This window comes from Caloenas nicobarica, chromosome 5 (genome assembly GCF_036013445.1).
Source record: "Caloenas nicobarica isolate bCalNic1 chromosome 5, bCalNic1.hap1, whole genome shotgun sequence".
In the NCBI taxonomy this organism is placed as follows: domain Eukaryota; kingdom Metazoa; phylum Chordata; class Aves; order Columbiformes; family Columbidae; genus Caloenas; species Caloenas nicobarica.
The window spans coordinates 54,462,123-54,487,962 of NC_088249.1; the positions used below are offsets into that span (position 1 = coordinate 54,462,123).

At 36.8% G+C, this 25,840-nt stretch overlaps 1 protein-coding gene across 2 annotated transcripts in view; it reads left to right on the forward strand.

Moving 5' to 3' along the window:
• The window catches only part of PLEKHA7 (pleckstrin homology domain containing A7), a 155,193-nt gene that overhangs the window by 118,881 nt on the left and 10,472 nt on the right, over nucleotides 1–25,840 (forward strand). The window contains exons 11-23 of one of the 2 annotated variants that reach the window (XM_065635470.1): nucleotides 2,505–3,024; nucleotides 5,065–5,151; nucleotides 7,430–7,483; nucleotides 12,501–12,569; nucleotides 12,730–12,810; nucleotides 14,137–14,286; nucleotides 16,126–16,227; nucleotides 19,310–19,418; nucleotides 20,509–20,747; nucleotides 21,171–21,359; nucleotides 22,385–22,502; nucleotides 23,346–23,425; nucleotides 23,825–24,025. In XM_065635470.1, coding sequence (XP_065491542.1) covers nucleotides 2,505–3,024; nucleotides 5,065–5,151; nucleotides 7,430–7,483; nucleotides 12,501–12,569; nucleotides 12,730–12,810; nucleotides 14,137–14,286; nucleotides 16,126–16,227; nucleotides 19,310–19,418; nucleotides 20,509–20,747; nucleotides 21,171–21,359; nucleotides 22,385–22,502; nucleotides 23,346–23,425; nucleotides 23,825–24,025 — 1,999 coding nt within the window. The remainder of the gene's footprint in view (nucleotides 1–2,504; nucleotides 3,025–5,064; nucleotides 5,152–7,429; nucleotides 7,484–12,500; nucleotides 12,570–12,729; nucleotides 12,811–14,136; nucleotides 14,287–16,125; nucleotides 16,228–19,309; nucleotides 19,419–20,508; nucleotides 20,748–21,170; nucleotides 21,360–22,384; nucleotides 22,503–23,345; nucleotides 23,426–23,824; nucleotides 24,026–25,840) is intronic. The other variant, XM_065635471.1, reaches the window with a different exon arrangement.

The window sequence follows — 25,840 nt, forward strand, 5'->3', positions numbered from 1 at the left end:
TGATTTTCGTGGCAAATCGTCATATAATATGGCATCGGGCCATTTTTTTTTCACTCTTCAATGTCTGCTCTTCTTTTAATGTTCGTTATACCTTATCATTCAAGAGGAGATTCTTGAGTATAGCTGCTTTTGCTTGTTTGTACTCTTGGTCCCTGTCCAGAGTCCATTGTGGACCAATCTGAGTCATTCGGGACATGGTTCTGTCCCTGTTATAGAAATTGTTCAGTCATCTTAGTGGGTTTTTTTAATATAATGCAAGTTATTTTTAAGGGTCTGAAACCTTGTGTGATAGAGATGTCACCAGCTTAAAGCCCTATTTATTATACCAAGAAATTGCAATCCATCTATATGTAAGCATTTGCCTCTGAAGTTCAGCTCTGAATGTGACTTCCCATGTGCAGCGTAATGCACATGCAACTTTGTTCTTTTCTCTAGCAAGCTGAAGTATTGCATGAAGCCAGCACTTCCCGGCTAATCAGAGTACTGCTTTCATCCAAACAGTTTGTGGTTCCTCTCAGACAAATGCATCCTTTTCTAGAAGAAAGGCAAGATTCTGTTCCCCCTGACCCCGTAACTCATGGGGACTTTTGGGGTCTTCGTTTTCAGACTGCTTTTGCTCCTAAAGCTGCTAGCCTTGATGACTTTGTTGACTCCCATTAATTCCTGCTGATCTCAATACTTTATCCTTTCATGTCCGATTAGAAAATGACCACGTACCGATAGTTTGCAACATTCAGTAGTTTGCTGATGCCTTCATGAGGGCTCCACTAAGTTGGCATATAGGAATGGCCAAGTCCCGTTCCCCTTTTTTCCACAGAGAAATCTGTCCCAGCTTCGTGCCTGTCTCAGCTGTCCCTTTGAAATACTATCTGCTCCACACGTTCTCAGTTCTCATTCCTATTGAGAGAAGACACATCTACCAACCACTTTGGTTTTCATGTGGAAAGAATTGGCAGTACAGTACAGAACATACAGAATACATGTGATGTAATGAGCCAGACAAATTAAAGAGGTTACTTGACCATTAAATGCTGATCTTTTAGTTGCCTCTGCTCACGCTATCTGCCTGCTTTAACCTTTATTATGAAATCTGAGAACACATCAGGGTTCTGTGGTATAAGAGAGCAGAGCTTTTATGGATTTGTTATCCTCCATACAGCACAGGGCAGTTATTCTGGTTTCTGACATGAGGAATCGTACATCTTCTCGAGGGTATCCATATTTCAAGACAGCCCAACAGTGCCAAATCCTGCAATTAGAAATAGACGGGGGTGACTACTGAGCAGCGGTTACTGGTAGCGACACTTTTCCCCTTGCTTCTGTTATTCCTGGATGCTGAACAAAGATGTTCTTGATCCATCCTGCCTGTTCTTTCAAGTGGAATTCCTGTAGTTCCCACACCATTAGGTCTCCCTCTCATGCAGAGAGTGGAGCCTAACTGAGTAGAGTGGTGAATGTGCTCCGAGTTTCTTCATTTGCCTGGGTTTTTTTGTTGTTTGTATTTATTTTTTGTATTGTTACTCTGTAGCAAGTCTGGCAGAACGGTTTTCTGTTTGGAGATCCTGAATCATTGGGCGAGTGATGGCAAGTAAAACACCCCCAGATGTTTAATTGGGGAATCAGAAATTAGACAGACAGGTTCTTATGCATGAGGCTATGGAAAGATTTTGACTTCAAAGTAGGAGAGGGAGTTAACTGCACTTTGTCAAAGCTTTTGCCAATTCTGTCTTAACTCTCTGTCTACTAAAAGATTTAATTTCTACAGTTTAAGTGCATTATGGATGCAATACTAAAACCTGGATGTCATGCCTCTTTTTATATTCTAGTTTGTCAGTGAGTTCTGTTGCAAAAAGCCTTGCGTTGCCTAAAACAGTAGAACCAGTAGCATTAGGTCAGATGAAAGTACATCATACAGACTTGGGGACTTGGAGCAGTTTCTTACCTTGTTGGTTTTTGTTTGTTTTGGGGGTTTTTTTCTTCTTTTTTTCTTCATTCACATGAACAAAAATTACCTGAAATACTCATTCTGTGGTTGAGATTTCTTCTTGCACTTTAAGGGTTTTTTAATAACAAGCATGCATTTGTGGTTCGTAAACTGCACCATCTAGTGGTGAGCAGGCTTTCGGTGAAAAATATTTTAATTTACTGATTTGCTCTTTATACATAACAATAATTCCTCGCTTCATGTTCTTGGCATTCTTTTTGGTCTAAGTGCATAACGCAGCTATCCTGTAAGTTTATTTCTAGTAGGTCGTCCTAGGGTAGACACAAAAGTAAAAGCCTGTGTTTACACTGTTTACATCTTTGCAGCAATACAGTGTAATGTTTTTATACAGGGTAGATTTCATTAATATTACTTTATTAAGATTTCTGTAAATTCTTCTTAAGTGACTCTGGTGTCTTATAGCTTCTGTGTGATGTCATCAGAGATTTCTTTTTAATCACTCCCACTCATCAATGTATGCTAAATTTACCCCATTTGGTTTTTTTCTTCTCCTTTACAGTCTCACTTCTGATCAGACTCTCACACGTCAGGGTCCCAATCTGCCTTTTCCTGAGAGCTATCATACTTTGCCAAAGAATACCAGGCAGCCTTCAGGGAGCTCCCCACCACCACCCAACCGCAATTTGCCGAGTGACTACAAATACGCGCAGGACCGCGTCAGCCACTTGAAGATGTCCCAGGAGGAAAGGAAAGCAAATAAGGACGGAACTGTTTGGCAGCTATATGAGTGGCAGCAGAGACAGCAATTCAAACATGGCAGCCCCACTGCCCCACTTTATGTAGGTTCTTCAGATGTTATTGATCGTGGTAAGTCAAAAAGTTCATTAGATGTTCCACGATCAATATCTGTTCCGCCCTCTCCGTCTGATATTCCTCCACCTGGACCTCCAAAAAGCTTTCCCCCAAGGAGACCGCATACTCCTGCAGAAAGGCTTACAGTTAAACCATCTGATGAGAGACAGACTATAGACGTTCCTTTTGCTGGATCACCCAGGAAGATACGAAATCATGCTGTAAAGGTTTGTATAACTGATTTCATACTGTTCTACATGTGGTATCACACATTGGTAATGTAACTTAGTCATTTTCATTGAATCTTTCCTTGTGTATGAAAGATTGCACAAGTTGTAAAAGTTAATACAATGAATGATTTTCTCATAAAACTCCTAGCTTTCTGATCATTTCAGATTTATGACTTTTGGTTGGTTAGGAAAGGAAAGTTGCTGGCATGTCACATTGATTTGGAATATTTTAATTCAAACACTGGAAGGCATATGTTTATATGTATAAAATGTACAAATTGTAGTATTTTAATGTATAGAGTAGGCAGGCAAGAATATAAATCTCAGCAGGATGAACTCTTCCTTAATTATTTACTTATGCTTGTAGTTTTCGCCGTTTGCTGTGTCTGCTTTCTCTACATGTTAGTAGTTAGTGTAGTTAGTCTTATAACTGATTCAGTTTTTAGTTATGGCTAAAGTCATAATAATTTTTCATGCATTTGATAGTTTAAGCTCTTTGTAGAGCCATTAGCATTGGACTAATCAAATTCAAATAGTGTCAGTCTGAAACTTTAACCTTCTGCAAAATTTCAGTGTGGGTTTTTTGTAGGCACTGTTGCAGCCTCTTATCCAGAGATGACAGAGGTTTCCCTGGTCGGTCCTCCACATGGCTCTCCTTGCCTAAGGAAATTGGGGAAATTCAGGGTTGAATCAATGTAGAATTTACTTGTCTTGGTAGCTCTTGCACTGGAATAAGTGGAAGTGAAAGCCTTTGTATTCACCTCATTCTTTGACCTCAACCATGGGCTCTGATGGGGCAAGCATTTGCAAAGAAAGAGACTTGTAAATTCAGATGCCCAGCACGGGTTCAGGACCATGACTCTAAGTTGCATGCCAGCTTCATGCACAGTTTAGACTTTCTTCCTAGTCTATATGTGGTATAGCTGTCGGATGTCTTTCAGCATTTATAGATTTATATTATGTCAGATAATGAAATAGTCCAGTGATGTGCGGCACTGGCAATTAATGTTTTTAACTCCTGATTATATTATACCAGACATTGGTTTCTCCATCTATAAGCTGAAGGAGCATTATATTCCTTATGAAGGAGTGTACAGCAGTCTTTTTCCTATGCAATGTAGCTGCATAATTTTTTACTCATAAAATAAAACACTTTTAATTTCATATTGGTTTTACCAATATAGGGAAAGACAATTTTCCTCATATGTAAAACTTTTCTGTAAAACTTTTTAGAAGTTTCTAAAGAAAAATACTCATGTTTTTATATGTAGGCACACGGCGTTATTTTACATTTAAATGTATATGTCTACATAAATCTGCAATACTCCCCCATCCTTGGAATGCTTTTACACTTAAAGGAAAGAAAAAAGAAAAAAAAAAAAGAAAAAAAGAACAAAACAAGATTCAGTGAAATTCAGAGACAGGAATAAAAATAAATCATGAGGTATTTAGTCTGCCTTGAAGAAAGCCAAAAAAGTTTGGCAATAAGAGGAAAGAATGGATGTGTGGTAGATTTTCATGTTATAAGCGGAAAGGGGCAGAACAAGTATGATTATTTAATAAAACCTGGTATTAATGGAGCCCATTGCCACAAGGTGTCACTCATGTCAGTAGCTTAGTGTTCTCTGGCTGAAAGAGAACATTCACGGTTGGTACTGTATGGAATACAAGCTGCTGTTGAAGGGCATGAGCCAACCAGCCATTCTCTGGGAGACATTAGGTGGGGGGAAACTTTACGAATAATTTTGGTTTTATTTCCTGGAAACCACTTTGCATATTTTGCTGAAGCACCTTGTGCTGCCAGAATCCAACGATTTGCACAGCATTACAGGCGCTATATTTGCGTTTGTTCATTCATAAGTTTTACTTAATCATCAAAGGATCTGGCTGTCCCGTGAATGTCACCCTCATCCAAGCATGCTGTGAATTCAAATAGAAAATTTGTGGCAGAGGTGCACATCTTCTGAGCTTTTCCTGAAGTACAACGTACCTCTCACTTCAGACAATCCTTACAGTTCTGGCTGTGGCTTCTTACAGAGCTCAACTCACATCGATCGACGCTCTATGCCTGCTATGGGTTACATGACACATACCGTGAGCGCACCCAGTTTGCATGGCAAGTCGGTAAGTTGAGAGCGCCATTACTTCTCCTTTTGTGTCATAATAGTGGTGGTGTTACGTTTTAAAACCCTGCTCATTCCATAGTAGTTGTACTTTTATTAGCTGAAAGGTAAATAACTTGAATGAGAACTTAATCTTAACCAGCTCCCAGTAAAGCCCGTAGGAATTTTGCTGTCACCTGCATCGTGAACAGGAGTGAGCTGTCTGTTATTACAAGATTCAGCGTTTATTGTGTTTATTTGACCAAATGCAGAGTTAATTAAACAATTACCTAATCATGTCAAGTAACTGCTTTCTGGGCAGTGAGGTGAAAAATGTAATTACGATTACTCTCCCCGAAGACTGCTAATTTCCTCTTTACAATGTGTCTAAATACCTGCAGCCTGAAGAGCTAACATTGCTTCTCATTCGATTAAGGAGACATCAGGCTAAGTTGGCTAGTATACGAAATTACACAATCGCACAATTACTGCAGCACTTGCCAACTAATTCCACCTATCAGGTCAGCTGCTGCTTGGCTCATCTGTGCTGTATGACATTTTGTGACTCTGCAGACGCTTCATGAGTGGCATGCTTGAGTCTGTGCTTTCCTGCCCATTCTTTGGTATTCTGCAGTCCCCAGGTTGTTTGCAGTTTTTCTTTGCTGTTGTATTTGCTATAAAAGATGAACGTTTTAAGTTATAGGGCACCAGTGCACATGTTTCAAAGTGTCATGTATACTCCTTCATTATACTATTTCTGAAAATGCTGCGTCTTCAGAAATGTGGTTTACAATATTAGAGAAGTTCATTCTAAAGCAAAACCATTTCTTTGTGCTGCTTTCATGGTGGGATTGGCTCCCTGTGCCACATGCTGCATCACCTGCAAATTGAAATTCATCAGCCGATTTGTACATTTGTATGAGCTTGTAACTGTGTCAGTTCTGCAGGTGAACATGGGTTCGTTAAAGCTCACGGGCATCTTGGGTCATCAGCAGTGCTCTTGATTGCACTGACGTATGAAACTTGTAAAAGTGAGATCAAAGTGCAGTGTGCTTACAGAGCCCTGGGGTTCATATTAGAGCCTCAGAAATTGAGCTGTCTGAGAATAAAATGTGGTAACTCTTCTTGGAAGTGGTGAAGGCTTTATATTGGCCCAAAACTGAAGGAACTTTTTTGAATTTGGAAAAGGTTCATTTCCTGACTTACCTCACCTACAGAACAATCGCACTGAGATGGGCGATAGTAACAGGGATTTCTCCAAAATGGGCAGACTTTCTGCTGATCAGACAAGAATTGTCAGTAAACACCTCTAAAGAAATGCAAGTGTGATCTGTTGATTTTTATTGCATAAAAGGTGTTTCTTTTCTTTTTTAACGACACATTCTCATTGGCTCAAAACTTGAGAAAAGGTATAGTTGTGTTTTTCTTTTATTCTGAACTTTAATGTACCCAGTATATAAAATCCTGTCAAAATAGCAATAAAATTCTAGGAATTTGGGGGCATTTTGGCTGATTACGAAGCACTTTTGAAACAGTTAAGATTTATTTTGTTGTGTATTGCATAACTCTTTTGAAAAGCAGATAAATAACTTTGTTATGACTTCTGTGCATGATTTATTGAAGTGACTGTAATGAAGATGTTGCTAGATTAATATAACTTTAAAATTAAGCTTATAGCAGTTACAGATGAGCCAATGAAAAGTAAGGATCAAGTTGAATGCTCTTACTTAAAAGTCAAAATGTATTCTCTAATCATATAAGTGAGATATTTTTCAGTATTTTGTTCACAAAACTTATTTCATACTTGCCCTGAATAAAGGAATTAGTATCTTAAAATGTGTATGAAATGTAATCAAAAGTATTATAATGATTTATTATATAATGGCTTCTAGTTACAACTGATATTCAGTTAGGTACAAGCCTCTTCTCCCAAAGAGACCTGTTGTACTGGAGAACACCACCATGACTTTTTCAGTGAGGAGATAGTCAGTAGAAAGTGTTCTTGAAAAAATAACTTTTGAAAATGTATTGCTTTGGGTAGTTACGTGTCTCATTAGAGATGAAAAACTCAAATCTGTATGTTTGGAGGGTGAGCATGAGATAATATTATGAGGAAATATTTTGCCCATTTTTCAGCTGTAAATAGCAATATGCTGGTGGAGTAAATGTGCTTTTTGTGTACTTTCTACTCTGTTATTTTGTTTCCTCTTTCATCCGTTTTCTTGTGTATGAACAATTCAAGCATTCTGAGGTTGTTTCAAACATTCAAATACATTGCATTCTTTTTTCCCTACATGAAGGCGGATGACACTTATATTCAGTTGAAAAAGGATTTGGAGTATTTGGATCTAAAGGTAAGATTTTATAGGAGTCTACTTCAATTTTTTTTTTATCCCAGTAGTCTTTTGTGTCTCATCTTTGTACCTGCAGGTTTCAGATCACCTTCTGTTCAGAGATGGAAACTCTTTGTCTTTTGCCATCACTATTGTACTTAGAATATTGAGTGTCTTTGTAGTAATGACTATACAACTAAATTGCAAACACAGAAAATGTAGTTGCTTCAGTTGGCAGGAAGAACTTGTGTTACTGGTACTGCAGATGGATGGTATTATGTGTGTTGAGTGAAATCGCATAAAAACCTGTTTCAAAATGTTTGTCTCCTGTAGCATTAGAACCAATATGAAGTCAACTCCTCTAAGTTAAAATAAGGTGTTCTTTTAATCCAATTTTTTCCGTTTAAATATTCTTGAGCTGACATTTTTCCTTGTTTTTATAATATGCCATATTTATGTCTTGCTTACTTGTGACAATGTGATGGCTAATTATCATCTGTTGTTGTTTTCCTATTATTAAAGCTAAGAGATTTCAAATGCACCAATTCATGCATCTATTTGTAGATATAATCTGCCCAAATGTTACATGATACTTCCTTTAAAAAAAAAAAAAAACAGGCAGCCAGAATTGAGCAACAAAGCATCTAAATTACTTCTGTATCTAATACATCTGATAGCTGGCAATTTGAAAGCAAATCTAGACTTATTAATATCAGGTTTTGAAGGAAAAAACCAACAGCGAAAAAACCAAACCGACAAACAAAACAAAAACGTATAATGATTTTGCTTAGCGAAGCAGTCTACCACCTTACATGGTGTGTAGGATGTCTCGCCATATATAAATCATATGATGTTTCTGAGAATCAAGGTGGAGTGAAATCTGTCACCTTGTTACCCTTATTGTTTGCCGTGGGGCTTTGCATATGTGCAATTAATGAGCTGACTGAACCTATTAGTGTGCATATTTCAGTTTTATCTGATGTTTTAATGGCTGACTATATAACCAAATATATCAAAGGAAAATACTAGTAATACATATTACACATATGTATAGTGTAATATATATTTAAAACCAGAATATTTATCACATAATACATGTGGTATACATAGTCTAGATGATCAAATATGTAAATGGTTGTAATAATTAATATATTTAATTTAAAGTTGCTTGGACACATTTCACTTTAAGCCTTGTTCTTCGTTTGTTCATGGCTTTCGCAAACGTAACTGCATCCTAAGCCGTCAGCTGAATTTTGTGACAAATTTCAATTTAAAAGGTCCTACAATTTGAGAAATTATTAATAAAACCATGGTTTTGTCCATTCTAAAACAAAACCATTCTCACTGTTAAAAGTGGCCACAGTTTAAGCCTCTGAAAATATGTGCTTGGCAAAATCATTAGGATGGGTTGTAACTTTTTAATGGATTCCATCGAGGTTGATTTGTTGCGGTGCGGGACATGAAGAGCTCCTTTGGTGTCCCAGGAGCTGCCGTTGCGCCTCCTGCAGAAAGACAAATGCATGGGGGCTCCTGATCTTTCGGTGAAAAGAAACTTAATGTTAGCATTAGTTCCCTTTTAAAAAAACTTGGTAGTCAAAATGTCAAGTGTGTTTCTATAAGAATGGTCTGAGTTTTCAAAATGGGCATTTCTTAATAATCTTCTTTAAGTAGTGGTCTGGAAATGTAAAAATTCGGGTCGGGTTGCCGAGAGATTGAAGAGACAGACCATGTGAAACTTGAGGAGGTGTTGTTGTACTGGTTAAATTTGTATTTCCCGCTAAATATAAATTCTTGAGGAAATGCTTTGTTTTGCAGTATGAGAAAAGAAGAGTAGAGTGCTGAATGAAATTAAGCAAATTGCATATTAATTTGGTTACGGTGGAATACGAGCAATTCACTGTTCATATATGTAGTAGCTTGCATTTAATACACTGGAGGCTTAGAAAGCCTTTTAGTGCAGGTCTCTCTTTTGACTTCATTGGGCTTTCAGTTAGGCCAGCTCTGATTAACCCATTTCAAATAGGACTGAAGATTTTAGAACTGGAGTTAAACTTTTTTCACTAAATCCATTATATCTGAAGATCTCTCTTCCTAGAGGTTTTGAAATACCACTTTTCAACATGGAATAGGGATCTAGCAATTAACTGCTTAACGCGTGCCATAGTACTGAAACTGATCAGTCACTGGTTACACAGCCTCTTGTAATTGGTCAGTACTCATGTTTTGTCCCCTCTTGCTCTTATCCTTTTATACTAGTCTATTTTTTATTATTGAAGAGCTTATAAATATTATCTAAGAAATAATTTTTGATGTTAGTACCAAGATGATATTGTTCAATGTTATAGTCTGTTGTCAATACATAAGTATAAATTAAATAAAAATGCTTTAGAGGTATTAATCCATTTCAGTAGTTTCCTCCTGCATGCAAGCTAGTTCTGACATTTAAAAAATATATATAAAGGCTGTTTATTCACACTATGAGGAGCAATTATTGACAATTTTGAACTTGACAAATACCATGTATTGTGTTTCCTTTAGCAATATTGCCATTAGATTATAACTTTTTTTCACTAGGTTGCTCAAATTATAAATACAGAGCTTTGGTGCAAGCATTACTACGTATTAGATAACAGAATATATCTTACTGTAATTCCCAGCACTCTTGAAACTGCAGTTGGGCAAGTCTGAGCAAATCCTTTGTGTTGTGTGTTTGTATATGTGTTTTGCAAAAGTAAAGAAGCCTTATGGTTGGATGAACAATCTACCCATAATATAGTAAGACAGATGTCTGGTTGTAGCTTCGGTACTGGCAGATTGTATAGACTATAAACATCAAGGATTGGTATGACATAAGAGCATGTGGTTACTGCTGCTTGTGGAGTCTTGGGTTGTAAGGCTTGGGTTTTTTAGTTTTGACATCTATAACAAGCTATTGCTAAACTTTTGTTTGAAACAGATAGAAAATAATGGACCTCTGATCAACATGATATACAAAGTGCTGAAGAACTCAGCACAAGGGTTACTATCCAGTATACATGTAAGACTGCTTGCAGCTGACATGTGCTCATCCCATTGCTTTTGAAAACAGCAGTCAATGTTTACATGTTCTGGCTTCTACAGGTGTCTTATAGTAAACAGTAAAGCTTTCTGTAAGATTTTGGTTTTTCTTTCCTTATTTTTTTTTTTTCTATTTGTATGCAATATTATGGCTGACCTCAGTGTGGTTTCATTTTATCATGTTTTGAAAATGATTGTATCAAGTAGTGACTCCTATGTGTAATTTTGAAAATGTGAAAGCATGCTAAATCTTCATTGTGTTCTCATGTTCACTGCTTCATAGTTAACAAATTCGTCACAGTTCTGATCATGTAGTTTAAAATATCCCCAAAATCGGTAGACTCTGGCTGTTATCATAGTTCCATTGCTTTGAAAAAGGCTTTTGCACTCTCTTAGGTACGTAATTAAATATGCAAAATGATTACTTTGACATGCTAGTATTTATGCTTATATTTAATTGTTATACATATGATTTAGTATTTAAACAATTCCACTAATACGTTTGAAATAAAGGGTTTTTTTAATATAAAACATGTTACTGTTAAAAATGAAAATATAAAAAAATGTAAGTTTTGAGAAGCAGTAAATGCTTTTGATTTTGGTGATGGGGAAATAACATTTTACCACATGAAAGCTCATAAGTCTTTGAATGGAATCTACCATTGGAGAAGACAGTAAACATAAATGATGACCATACTCTTCTGTCTTGATCCTGCTTTGTTATTTGAAAATACTGTATGCAGATAGCTAACTTCATATAATACATTAAATGAAAAACCAAGGTTGTATCACAGATTTATCTACACTTACAGTAAAATCTAATTACTTTCAGAAAGGTAGTGTGATCCTGTAGATGCCTGTTAGGTTAATAAGTAAACTAAGTAGCTTCAAGTCTGGAGATTGCCAGTCAGAGACAGTAAAAAAGCAAACTACCCCTTCTACCTCCCCCCCCAAAAAAAAGCCAACGACTTCTGCTCTTATATTAAAACTTCTGCTCTTACGTTATTAAAGGCAATATTTAGGTGAATTTTTCTTCATAAACTGTTGCCTGTATATGAACAGAATATATTGTATATGGGTACTATACTTCTAAACACCAGGTGTTTGTTTATTAAGATAGTATTTCCTTTAAGGAATCTTTAAAAGTGTTCTAATCTAGTAACATTAAGTCGTTAGATTTTAAGGGTTTTAAAAACTAGGTGATTAATGAGCTGTATTATATTGCCATTTTCTTAACCTCATTTGTTCACAAAAAGGGTCCCATGTAGGCTGTGGAAATAATAAACGATTCTACAGAGATAGATATGCCTTCATGTTAAGATTGCTGTGAAGGCTGGAAGTACAATAAAATATAGTTTCTGTACTGATTTAAAAACTGTGTTATGTGAGAAGAAAATCTTCTCTCCAGAAATTGAATATGAAACCAGTGATTTATAGAATGAGAGATTTGGTATGTTACAAATATGTCAAAATAGATTAATTACATTTAATTCCACTATAGCACTTTTATAGCAGTCTAACTTTAATAAAATTCACGGTGTACTATGGAAGAGACTATCCTTTGTAGAAAGAATAGTTGCCAAAACTTGTATTTTCAGTCATTAATTAATGCTGTTATTCTTGCAACTGCCCATTTAAAGAAACCATTCAAATCCTTTGGCTTTAAGAAAGCTGTTGAAGCTGAACTGTTAAAACTATTAGGTTTTGCAAGGACAGAACCTTTGTGACCATAGACAAGTGAGATTATGCTGTTTTGTACAGAACTTCAAGCTACTGTAAGTTATTAAATAGCCTAATATAACTAGTAGTCCTTTTTGATAATATTTTTTAAAAACTAAAGCCGTATTTGAAGACTTAGGTCCAAAATTGTATTAATCTTTTTAATAACTGTGAGTGTTTAACAAAACTTTTCATTGCTGAAGCTTAATTAGGTTTTAATTTGCAACAAATTTCTCAGATCTTTAAAACCTATTCCTCTTAGGTGACAGGGCGCGACACGTTAAAAGAACGAAGTACAAAACCTGTCAAGATTGCAGAAAGTGATATTGATGTGAGTATCAAATACCACTTCAGAACCTCATGCTTTGGTTTGGCTATTTATATTGTATTGTTACGTGTTCACATTACTATGCTCTTTGTGGTAAAATATTGCTAGTGGAGACTTTTCTGCTTGGCTTTTAAAATTTAACATTATATTATTTCCTTTTCAGGTCAAGCTAAGCATTTTCTGTGAGCAGGACAGAATTCTGCAGGACTTGGAGGACAAAATAAGAGCCCTTAAGGAAAATAAAGTAAGCAAATTAAGAAGGGGTTTATAAAATAAAAAAAAAAATTTCATGTATTCATAAAATATGGAACTACAAACAAGAAATCTAATTACTGGATGCTTCTGGCATCATAGTATTCTTCTTTGGACATGTATGTAAACTTAGGTAAGGAAAATAATTGGTTTTTATGTTAGAACTGCTTACCCACTTTCAGAAAACATGATTTTGAAAACGAATGTTTTAAAAGCACATACACTTAATTTTCTGGCATTTATTATAGATTGGGGTACATACACTTTTCTGTGTAGTTTTACTTTGTGTCTTAATATGTATATGGTGGCAGGCAGAGTCGTGTTCCATTTGCAGTTCTTCCCACCTACACAAACTTTGTTTGCATATATAGCAGTGTGCTACCATATTGAGCTCTCACTGTAACCTATGTGCTGTGGTGGATTTTTGGTTTGGGTTTTTTTTTGGGGGGGCGGGTGTTTAGAAGGAAGAGCAAGAGAAGGGAGAAAGTATTTTTGTAGTAATTTCAGAAACCTGTGTTGGTTTATATATAGTACTGTGAACTTATTTCTGAGGGTTATGACTGAAATGCTGGAATATCTTCTGTGATAAGTTTCTAGTTGGAACCTACCTCCTTTCGTCTGTGCCCATTCAATTCAGAATTCAAATAGTAGACAATAACAAAATGGTTTGCCTTCCCTTGTGTTTCCTTGCCTATTATCGGCTTCACCGCCTACAAGGTACGGCTGTGAATAAATCAAGGTGGTTCAGGAAAACATCTGTTCTAAAATGAAAGTACTGTCCAGGTGGATCCTTCAGAAGAGCTACTGTGCAAAAATGATTCAGTGTTATGTATTCCTGACTGAATGAATGAGGCCTACTTAGTGTTTTGGGCAATATTTTAACCCTTCCCATGGCTAATTCAACTATATCAGTGAATAGGAACCTATCCTTGAATAAACAGCTAATGCTGTGCTGTCGTAGGGCTGTCACAATTCTATACGGCTTAGTAGGAATTTTTCTGAAACTCTAAATTAGAGTTTTGTACAGACTGTAATTAGAAGAATTTCCCTCTCACTGTGTTATGTTTTCCGCAGTTTTGGCTAATGAATGGAAAGATTTAATGGAAAATATCAGTTAATTTTGATTATAATAGTTAATTAAGACTCTTGCACTTTTTCGTTTACATCTTAGTCTCCACAACAGGAGGCCAATCTGCATGTCTAGTGGCTTATAGGAAGTGCTGAGGCGGGGAGGTGGAAAACAACTTCAATTTTCCTGCATGTAGATCCATAGAATTCCATGTAAATGTTGCGAGCTTACCACCATCTTCTTTGTTAGGATCAGCTGGAGTCTGTTTTGGAGGTTTTACACAGGCAGATGGAACAGTACAAAGACCAACCACAACATGCAGAAAAGATTTCTTACCAGCAGAGACTTTTGCAAGAGGATCTCATACATATTCGGGCTGAAATATCCAAAGTTTCAACGGTATGTGGTTTTGGTTGTTTCAAGAAAACCATAATTAAAATTCCAGTTAGAGTAAAACTGTATAATTAGTCGGATAGGGGAGTTAAGTCCTGTTCTGAGCTGATTTGGTTAAGGTACAGGATACTAAACCAGAGCAACAAAACTTAATCTCTCCAACTTTCCTTTTCATTGCCCACTTCTCATCCCTCCACCCCTCCATGCCTCCCCACTCCAGAAAAAAAGCTTAGAAAAATTTTTTGTACCTTTTTCATTTATACATGGGGCTTACATTGCAAATCTTTCAGCTAATCCTTTGAAAATATAAATGTGATTCAATGATATTTTTCCAGGGGAAAAGGAATTGGGAAAGTCTATTGACATTTTGGTAAAAATTTACTGTTGATATTATGACTTGATAAAATTGAAATGCAATTTAATGTTGCATTCTTACTAATAAAAATATTTCTAAGAATTGGCCATGAAAGAGTATATTGAACCTGGGTGTTGTGTACTCACTATATTATTCCTGCCTTTTGATGAATACGTGAGCAGCTTTTCATGAGATTGTTCCTAGAACTGCATGAACACCTTTCCTGTAGTACGATCTGGTTGTTAAAATGCTAGTATTACTTAAATATATATACATGCAGTATTTTGTGCCTGTAGAAAATGTATGACTTTCACACATGGCATTTAAAATTTAATCGGGGACATAAATAGCAAGTAATTGTAGGAATGGTTGTACTGGTTCAGTCTGAGGCTCCTGGTCCAGGGTTCTGGCTTCAGCAGTGGGCATAAGCAGATGCTTAGGGAAGAGTGAGGACAGCAGAGATGGGCAGTTTCCTGTCATAACCAATCCAGCTTCTAATTATTTTCTGCTCAGGGAATTCCTGAGGTTGATGTTTTCTATTTGTCTATTTAGTAATCCTCAGTAGATCTCATTTCCAAGAACCTGTACAGTCTCCTATTAAATTTTGTGAACCTTTTGCATCCTAAACATGATTTGGCAAGTTATGACACAGATCTTTTCCCCACTGTGTGGACAACCACTTCTTTGTGTTTGTTTTGAGCCTGACTTGCACGAGTTTCATGTGGTAGACCCTTGTTGTTGTATAAGAAAGGATGGGGAGTGGTCAGTCATTACCGCTCTCTATGCCATTCTTGGTTTTGTAGACATTTGTTATTTCTTCCCTTCAACTCCCAAGTGATCTCTTTTTTAGACTTCAGAGGAAAAGCCTGCTTCATCATTCCTTACATAAAAATGCTCCAGATATTTGATTTTTCTCACTTCTGAGTCAGAAGGCAGACTGTGGTGCCATGGATGCTGGAAATAATCTAAGTAAAGTAAGGGTGATGGGATAGTGTTATTTTCCAGGTCTCTGCTTATTTTTTCCACTTGTAATGACATTATAACACGGTCGGTAGAACTTTAAAGAACAACGTGCTTTGTGTTTCAAAACATGAGTTCTGGTTTAGGTGACTGTTGGGATTTTAATTATAAACTTGTTTTAAATAGAGGAGTAAGGTAAAAGGAAATGGAATAGACTCGATTCCTTCATACCATTAGTCATCATTCAGATTCTATTAAATGCCAGTTTTATGCCTAAGAAGTGGTTATGTGTGAGGGAGATGGCCAGAATTCTTTAGCTAGGGATTCTTGATTTGATGTTGCAAGCTATAAAGCATTTTGAAGTTTATCATCAACTCTAAGCAAAAATGTAGACTCCAAAATGGATTTTTTGCTTATTTTTATAGTAGAACACCACCATCTTAAAAACACTTTTGTGCTCAATTAGAGAATGGATAGAGTGGTTCAAAGTTTATTGTAACACTGTATTAGAGTATTCCCTCTATTAACAGGAAATGGAAAATGCTTGGAATGAATATCTGAAATTAGAAAAGGATGTGAACCAGCTGAAAAAAGCCTTACAGGAACAGATGAATAGTTCATTGGTATCTCAGGTGAGTCCATTTCCAGACACTGGTTTACTTACGAGATGGTTTTATGTGAACTTGAAAGCTATCATCTCGTAAGAGAAATTCTCCACAATTTTTGCACTCTGTGCAGCTGTCATGTAGCTTAGTTTGCAGAGTTCAGATATGGTAACAGCATGGCTGTGCAGTAACTAGCTATCCTGTAGCATGTAATAGTTTCTTACAAGTTGTCTATGCAAATTTGTCATTATTTTATTATGTTTTTATTACATGCTGACATCTTGACATTGATAACGTATTTAATTTATAAGACTGTGCAGGACTTCTTAGTCTTCCATTTATTTGATCTGACATCGTTGGCTTCTTTATCCATTTTCAAGAACATCAGTCACTGTCTTGTTATTGTCATTACTTGTTCTTTGTCATGTTCTTCTATTTATGGAAGATTTATCTCTGCAGATTGTTTTGTGAAGTGGATTAAGTGTTTAACAGCCATCAGTAATTGAAAGGCATCTTGGTTTTAAATCAATTATTCAGTTTTGAATCTTACAAAGAAGCTTTGTTAGAAGCCAAGTTATTCTGTTTGCCGAACTGGTTGTGGCATACCTGACTATTTCTACATACCTGCTTACAACTGGTGATCTTAAAGCAAAGAATGCAGTCCAAATGTGTGTGTGTGTGTGTAGTTGAACTCAGCTGTAGAATACATTTCTTCAAAAAGTCCCAGGGGTATTTTAGAATAAAATCATCCCTATATAAAGTTATTTTGCTTAACAAAGGGAAATTACAGGTTTAAACAAAATATACTTTGTTAAAGTACTTTAGGAAACAGTTTCCAGTTGTGCATTGAGCATACTGGATGTGTGGCATGTGATTTAGCAATATGTATAGAAGGGAATGTTAACTTGGTTTTATTGTCATCTCATGTCACATACATGCATAATTATAAAAAAAGCACGCGCACACACAAACATACACGTTATGTGTTTTGTGTGTGTATACCTTACATATATAAATGTATATATGTATGCATATGTGCATTTGTCTTTGGCTACGATTTAAAAAAATGTTTCCGCATACCTATTTTGGAGATATAAAGGGGAGCTGATTTTTCCAGAAAGTACTGGGTGTTCTTAAAACTATTATATATTCCTTCAAAGAAGTCTCACTTGAAGTAACCATAATAGTTAGTCTTTTTGATCTCTTCCCAGGGGTATGTAGGCTCAAGATTATTTATCTAGTATTTTCCAATAGCACTAAATTAATACAGGCGGTATTTAAAAAAATGCAGTCTTAATGGAATATTATTAAAAATTCAATAAATTTGCAGGCTCAAGTTGCTGTAGGAAACAGCTAATGTTGTTTCTGTATAGCATTAAGAGGTTAAAAACCAAATGTTTCAAGCAGCTCAGTCAGAGTAAATCTTGCTTTTTAAGAGTGTAGCCTCATTGTCTTTTGCTTAAGGGTTGAGGGGACCTAGGCATGCTGAAATTAACTGAGATGTGATGTTTTGTCAGTGATAACTTTTTAGTTGGTGTTTCTCCTCTGGTTTTATAAATCATTCTAAATTATATTTCTGTGTGAAGGAAGTTAGAGAAATTGATTTATCTCTCCAAGTTACCTTTTCATGCTTGCCCATAAAGTATATTTATACCCTTTCATAAACAGCAATCTTGGCTTTCATAATTTAAAAATAAATGCATCTGTTTATATTTTAGATCTAGTCCATTTTTGATCTAAAGTATTCTCTTCACATTAATATTTAACTAATGGGAAGAAATAATATTAAAAGATCTCACAGCTTTTGTACATTACTGATCGAACATTTTCTGAGTGGTTTCAGAAGCAGGATTTTTGGTACTCTTTTTTTTTTTCTTTTAGCCAGTTTTGAGGCTGGATTATTGTAAATCCATCATTTGGTTCCTTGTAGCATGATGAATCTCAGAAAAATGAAATGAGACATGCAAATTTATAGTTTGTATCCTGACAGTTTTTCAAGATATGTCCCATCTATCGAGTGAGTTTACTACAGGCAAATAACGTTCTCCATCATTTCAATGTTTGTGTTCTTGGCACCCTGTTTGCTGATCTATAACCTGGCTGAACATATTTTCTGATCTAAGACAGAAAGTGGAAGGCAATTTATATGCTTTCCTTAGCTGTGTGAGGTAGAAGAGCCTTTGCTGAAGTTTTTCTCTTTCAAGCTTATAGGATTAATTAGTGGTTATTTTGCAGCTCATGGCAGGTGATGGATTTCTAGGCTTCTTGAGCAGTTAGTAAGCAATTCTTAACTAAGGTGTTTCACTGCCTTCTGCTTTCTTCTTCCAGGAGGAAAACAATATTAAGTTTTTTCTTAATACCAGTTTTTGAAGGCAGAATTACCAGGCTTTGATGAAGTAGACGAGAATGGCTATTTATGACAATTGCGGTGAACATCTGACTGAGGTGGTGCCTCAGTAGCCAAGGCTTCTGGCTGCAAGATACTATCAAAGGCCAAGTCCAGACTGTAGCCAAAGCCGCTCTCTCTTTCCTCCTTGGAATGCCTCACTGAAGCAAACAGAATGCAAGATGAGACGAAATCCTGGAACAACAACAATGTATTGTTTCAACCTATAATACATTGTGTCCAGTAGGCCTAGCAACCCAAATATAAGAAGGAATTAAATTTGTCAGCCCTTCTGAGTTAGCTTTGGGTTTATATTTCATCCATTAAAAGCTATTAGGAAATTCACAGCAGTATTCAGGGAGACTACTATATCTTTTTTCTTTTTTTAATATTGGGCGTCCCCCTAAGTACATTCAGATGAGTTTTGTAAGGCTGCCTTAGCAGTCTTAAATGTGTAAGTATAGGATTTAAGAACAAAGTTCAAATGAAAAGGTCTGTAAGCTCATTTTATGAAGAACATTAAACTGTTTTTTTTGTATCCTGAATAATATTGTAAAGAAAAATGTAGATGTGTCCCCCCAGTCTTCATTTCTAGACTCCGATGTTTTCATGTAAGTTCTGAAACATTCATTAGGTTTTGATATCAAAAGAAGGATAAGCCCATAATAAATTAAAAATGAGATGTAATTGATTTCTCTGTTTTTCTTTTACTGCAAACATCAGGAGAAAACACAAATGCAAAAAGACTTGTGGAGAATTGAAGATGTTACAGCTGGATTGAGTGCAAATAAAACAAACTACAAGACCATAGTAGACTCTATCAAGAATCCAGGTAAAGAGAACCTAATTAATACGTGAAAAAAAAAAAATACAAATGCAGGTGAATCCTTGTGTCTGTGCAAATAGTCTAGAAGTTTGTTCTACTGCAAAAAATCCAGTTCATTCTGCTATGGGTGGCATCAGAAATCTCTGTTGATTGAGCACGTTAACTTGATGTTTCTTTGGTTGAGATGGCAGAAAGGTTTTTCTGTTGTTTGTTTTCACATACTGATGGCACTAAAATGTAACAAGCCATAAAAAAGGGAACAATAATAATGGGCTGAGTTCTGCGAGTTGCAGAAGGGGTTTCTGTCATGTGCCAGATTCATGCCAACATAGCATCTATTCTGCATTCTGTCCAAGAACTCCTCTCTGTGGTATTCTCTACTTTTTTTTTGTTTGTTTTTAACTGGGATGCTGCCCAGCTGCCCTTGCTGCAGTTACCTTCCCTGCTCCCTTTGAGGCAGGTGTTTGGTGGGCAGAGCAACTGCATCAGCTATGGAAAAGAGGAAGGGAAAGTGTGTGTGGTCTGCAGTTCAGTGGCTTTATTATGTTTCAAAGAAAAGACCTAAGGCATTGGGATAGCAAGAGACTGTTAACGCCTCCTGTAAATTCACTTTATATTTAAAGTATCTTTGCTTACCTTTTACATACAGAGATAAAATAGTTCTGAGACGGTGAGATCTTGTTTTATTTAAGGTATGTCTGTGAGTGCTCAGCCTTTTCTAGATCTGTAGGCGTCTAAAGGAACCTGCGGCACAGGGCCAGATACAGCCTATGAACTGATTTCATATGATCCTGGGGCTGTTCCTTCCTTCCCTCCCACTGGCCTCTCTGAGGAATTTTACTGGATGATATTAAAGGGTGTGTGTTTATTTTTGGCCTAAAAGGCTTGCTTGATTCTCATCAAGAAAATGTTTTCCATCTCTGCTGTAATGTAACAATCAAACATTTTTATGCCCAAGAAAACCACCCGTTTGTGTTCAAAGCGATTTGCAGAGTATTAGGGCTGTTTTATGAAGTCTAAGGATGTGAATTGCTGTTCTTATGAACATTACTGATAAGAAACAACACCTTAACATATTTGCATATTTCTCCCCTAGAGAGAAAAATAGTGCCTTCATTTTCTCAGTCTTCAGTGCCTTCCTTACCAGCTTCCCTCACAACTGTGGATAGCAAACTTTCAGTTCCGCAAAGCCCTCCACCCAGCCCGGTTAAATCCTCGCTGGAGGTTCGGCTGTATCCACAGCCTTATTTCCAGGCCAGAGCGCAGCACCAAGCACAGCAGCTGAAAAAAATTGAGCCGCCTCTTCAGTCACCAATTAAGCTGAACCCAAAGGTTGTAAGTACTGCTCTTGTGAGATTCATTCACCAATGTTTACCTTTACTTCTGGCAGAAACAGTGAAAGTTTCACAGTTACGAAGTGCACACAGTGTGGAGGCACAACAGGGAAACACTGTATTGAAACTGAGCAATAGCACTCACAGGGGAATATATACGCATAACCTGGAGCTTTATGTACAGTAGCTGTATGCTGTTTCAGAACATACCAGTGCAGAGCCTTCCTTGGTGATGCTTTGTGGTTGATTAGTTGCTTACTTTCCTGGGTCTTGTTTGGTTTTTTAAGGCCTCAAGCTCCTGGTGCGGACAGAGGAGAGCATGCTGAAAAAGTCACAAATAACTCACATAATGTAATGAACTTTCAGTCAGTTTGTCAGACTGTTCTCAGGCTTTTTCCAAGTACCTGTACTTTCCTGTTACCAGGAAGATGAAGCACCGCCCAGACCTCCTCTCCCTCACTTGTACAGTCCTGATGATCAGCCACCAGCTGTTCCACCTCTCCCAAGAGAAGCCACTGTCATCAGACACACATCGGTGCGTGGCCTGAAACGTCAGTCAGATGAAAGAAAAAGAGACCGAGAACTTGGACAGTATGTAAATGGAGATTACAGGGTGAGCGCTCATACATCTATACACCTGCACTTTAAAGATATGTGAATTTATAATAAAAGATACTGTCTGTAAAATATAGAATAGAAATATAGAATAGTTTGGCTTGGAAGGGACCTTCAAAGGTCATCTAGTCCAACCCACCTGCAATAAGCAGGGACATCTTCAACTAGATCAGGTTGCTCAGAGCCCAGTCCAGCCTGGCCTTGAATGCCTCCAGGGCTGGGGCATCTATCACCTCTCTGGGCAACCTCTTCCAGTGTTCCACCACCCTCATTGTAAAAAATTTCTTCCTCATGTCCAACCTGAATCTCCCCTCCTTTAGTTTAAAAGCATTACCCCTTGCCCTATCCATCCCCGTTTTTCTTATAGGCTCTTTTTAAGTACTGAAAGGCCGCAATAACGTCTCCTAAGGGCCTTCTGTTCTCCAGGCTGAACAATGCCAGCTCTCTCAGCCTGTCCTCATAGAGCTGTTCCATGCCTCTGATCATTTTCCTGTCTCTCTTCTGGACCCTCTCCAGATCCATGTCTTTCCTGTGCTGAGGGCTCCAGAGCTGAATGCAGGACTCAGGTGGGGTCTCACCAGAGCAGAGCAGCGGGGCAGAATCACCTCCCTCCAGCCTTTCATCCATCAGTACCCCCAAGTCCTTCTCTGCAGGGTTTCTCTCGATCCCTTTATCCCCCAGCCTGTCTTCATACCAGGGGTTGCCCTGACCCAGGTGCAGGACGTTGCACTTGGCCTTGTTGGACCTCATGAGGTTCACATGGGCCCACTTCTTGAGGTTTTCCAGGTCCCTTCTGATGGCATCCCATCGCTTAGGTGTGTCAGCTGCCCCGCTTGAACCTCTAGGTCTTGTAATAAAGAGAGAGAGCTTGTGGCAGAGAGATTATAGTGGCAGAGAGAGATTGATGACATATAATAATGGCATGGACAGATTTAGTTATCCAGAAACAAAGTTTTAGGATTCATTTTAAGAAGACTTGCTGTCTGTGACTTCATTTGAGCTGATGAGTATTTTTCCATATAGGTGGAACTGCGCTCATACATGAGTGAACCAGAACTAGCAACAATAGGTGGTGACCTCAGCCAACCTTCCAATGGTTTAATAAGCTCTGACAGTGGATACCAGACATTACCTACCCGTGGTAAGCCAGGAGTTTATGTAGTTGATTTTTATCAGTATGGTCTGCATAGGAGCTTTTCCCTCCTAGGATTTTCTGGACATGGTTTTTATCATCAGATCATTATTTTAGATTAACTACACAATGCTGTGAAAGTCTAGAGATTTTGTGCATTTTAATTGTGCTGTTACAGACAACCAGCCTTTTGCAAAGCAACCTAATATATAATTCTTAAAAAAAACCCATAGCAAAACATGAAATGAGCTGTTAGAATGTCTCCTAGTATTCAGAGTTATTTTTCCTCATGATTTCTGTGTGATCTTTTACAAATTCAACTATTTTTTTAAACATATTGCCATTGAAATAAAAGCGACAAAGAATAAGAATATAATGCCCCCAGATACTACATGTGACTTGATACTCCATCCCTGCTGTACTGCAGTCCTGAAACTGTTTCACAAATGATGATAGAGAAGATACTTGGGGAAGAGCATTTAATTTCTTAGCCTTTCTCTTCTTTTTCCTTTCTAACTGGGAATGTTAAGGTTTGATTTTCTTCATAGATTATTTGTACAGCCTATCTACTGTTGTACAGCTGAGTTCACCCTGTAGCTCATTTAATGTAACCTTCTAAATTATTGTAGATACTTCTGAATTTTGATCAGTAGTGACCTGAAACACATTACTTTTGGCTGAAATGAAATTTCATGCCCCTCCTGATCTTCCAAACTGCAAAATATGAAACATGAGCTGAAAAAGCATCCTGAATATCACAGAAAAAGCATCATAATTTAAGCAAATATCTGACACTTGTCTTCATTTTTTTCTGTCATTTGGTTTTAAAGTATTCTCTTCTTCCTTATAAAGGTTTATCTGGATCAACTTCCAGATTGCATCAATCTTCTACCATTGCATCATATGCAACACTTCGAAGGGATAGGTCCAAGGTAAGTTTTAAACTAACATCTGAAGGCAAATGTCTGAACTGTTCAAAATAGTGAAGTCCAGAATATATTTTGCATAGCAGGAAATGGGATTGTGGTAGCATGGCAGAGGACCCAACACCTGTGATCTAAAGAAATCTGCAATTTTCCACTCACTTAAATGAATCAGGAAGCAGACAGGCAACTTACTGCATTTGAAACTGATTTATAAAACAAGGTCTTGAACCAAAAATCAGCAGTACTAATAGAAACTAAAGAGTTGAAGTATGCAAAATAATGTAAAATAATAGAACAAAATCATGTTAATTTAGTAATAAGGTAGGAGAAAGAGTTAATTTTTTGTATACTTCTTATAAAGTATTAATTACAACATGTGTTTTCTGTGCCTTGTGACTTCTACAGGAGAGACCAAAGAGTGCCTTGGAACGTTTATACTCTGGAGACCACCAAAGAGGCAAGATGAGTGCAGAGGAACAACTAGAAAGAATGAAGCGACATCAGAAGGCATTAGTTCGTGAACGCCAGAGAACTCTTAGCCAAGGAGAAAGGCAGTCTGTTTCATCTCGGTCTTTCATCAGGCCCATTTCTGCAGACGTAGGCTCAGTATGTTAGATATGCCTTAAAAGGACTAAACTAAAAATACCTTTGGATTTTTTTTTTTTTTTTCCTAGCAAGCACTTTCACTTGAGTGTGCGTGATGCTTCTGGTCTAATTAAATAAGTGTTATACAGTATAAAATGAGTTCAGAGAGTATGAGCAACAGATGATCTTTTTTTACTAGTAGTTACAGTATATGTAGCAGGTTCGGCAGGTAAGTTGGTTGGCGGTTAGTGTGCTGAGTGGAGATGTGAGTATATTGGAGTGATTTCAGAGACATGGTTGTTTGTATTGGAATTGTATTTAGAAAGTGTAAGAAGCTTGTACAGTTTTAAAACTGCTTCATAATGGAATGGGCCTTTTAGAATGTTCTTATTCAGCATGGGTATTTTTCTTTTTAATTCATAAATTAGACTGCAAGATAGCCATGGTAATATCAGACCAAGGTGATGTTTGTTTTTTTTAAAGAGATGATAAATAGATAATCAGTTTTAAAATCTAATCATGCTGATTAGAAATTTATGTAAGAGCTAGTATGTTTTAATTGATACAAATTCTTCTTTAAAGCTCAAAACGTAGAATATTCTAATAAGGCTCACATTTAAGCTGCTGAAGAAAAGGACTTTTGTTGCGTTCTGAGATTAAATGCTGTGCAGAATATAAGTTTGTAATGATACGTTTTGGATACTAACCAAAGCAATTCTAATTGATGAAGTTACCCAGTCACTCACTTGGTGCTAAACCAAGATTGTACTGTAATTGCACTTATGCTGTGGTCTTTTAATTTATTTTTTTATTTGGTCCACTAGAGCTTTAGAACGATCACCTTGTTTTACCTAATTCATTGCACAAGATCTCTTGCTTTTAGATTCGTCACTCATCATACCCCTAATGCCTCTTTTTTTTGTTTGCTTGTCTTTAATTTGCAGAATTTTGTAGTTATTTTAAAATTTCTAACTGGACTACTCAATTTTTACCAGGCTTAATTGCATTTAGTACACGTGTGTCAATTGCTAGCATTAAAAAACCCCTATAATATTCAGCCTTTCATTCCCACTGTTTAGTAGCACTAATTTACAGCCAGTTATTTGCATTTACTTTCTCAGTGAATACGAGTGCACTACTTGGAGACATTCATCTATTTTGTCTTCTGTTTTGCAATCACAAATCTATTCGAGATAGTGCATAATATTTGGGAAGTGTAGAACTATAGCATCACTGTTATTTTCATATTTTAATTAGAAGAACTAAATCTGAGCTGCTTATGTTTCCTGACTCACATGGCATACACAAGTTGAATTTAAACATTTTCATAACACTTCTTATTAACATTGGCGGCAAACATTTTATCTATAAATCTGGGTGCCATCTTGGTCTTTTTCTTGCTGTAAAGAATTAAAATAGAATCTTTCAGCCCTAGGAATGTTTTGTAGAAGTCATCTCTTGTACCTATAGGGCGTCAATAAACAAAACGCATGTTTGATAGCACAGTTACTTACAGCATTACAATTATTTAGCAGCCAAAATGGCAAACAGTTAAATGTATAATTGAAGTGCTGCTCAGTGTGTAACATTTGCTTTAAACATATATTGTTTGTGTAACTCTAATTTTTAATTGGTCAGCTCTCAAATGTAGTATGACATTTTAAGTACTGATCACAGGACATGAATTCACTTGTTATATACAATGCCTTTTTAATGTAAAAGTTGCAACATCAAAGCCAATAAAAATACTGCTTCGTAAGAATGGTTTGATGTTTTTCTTACCAATAACTTGGAAATGATTCTGTGTATTTAAAATATACTATGTCAATCAGGCCT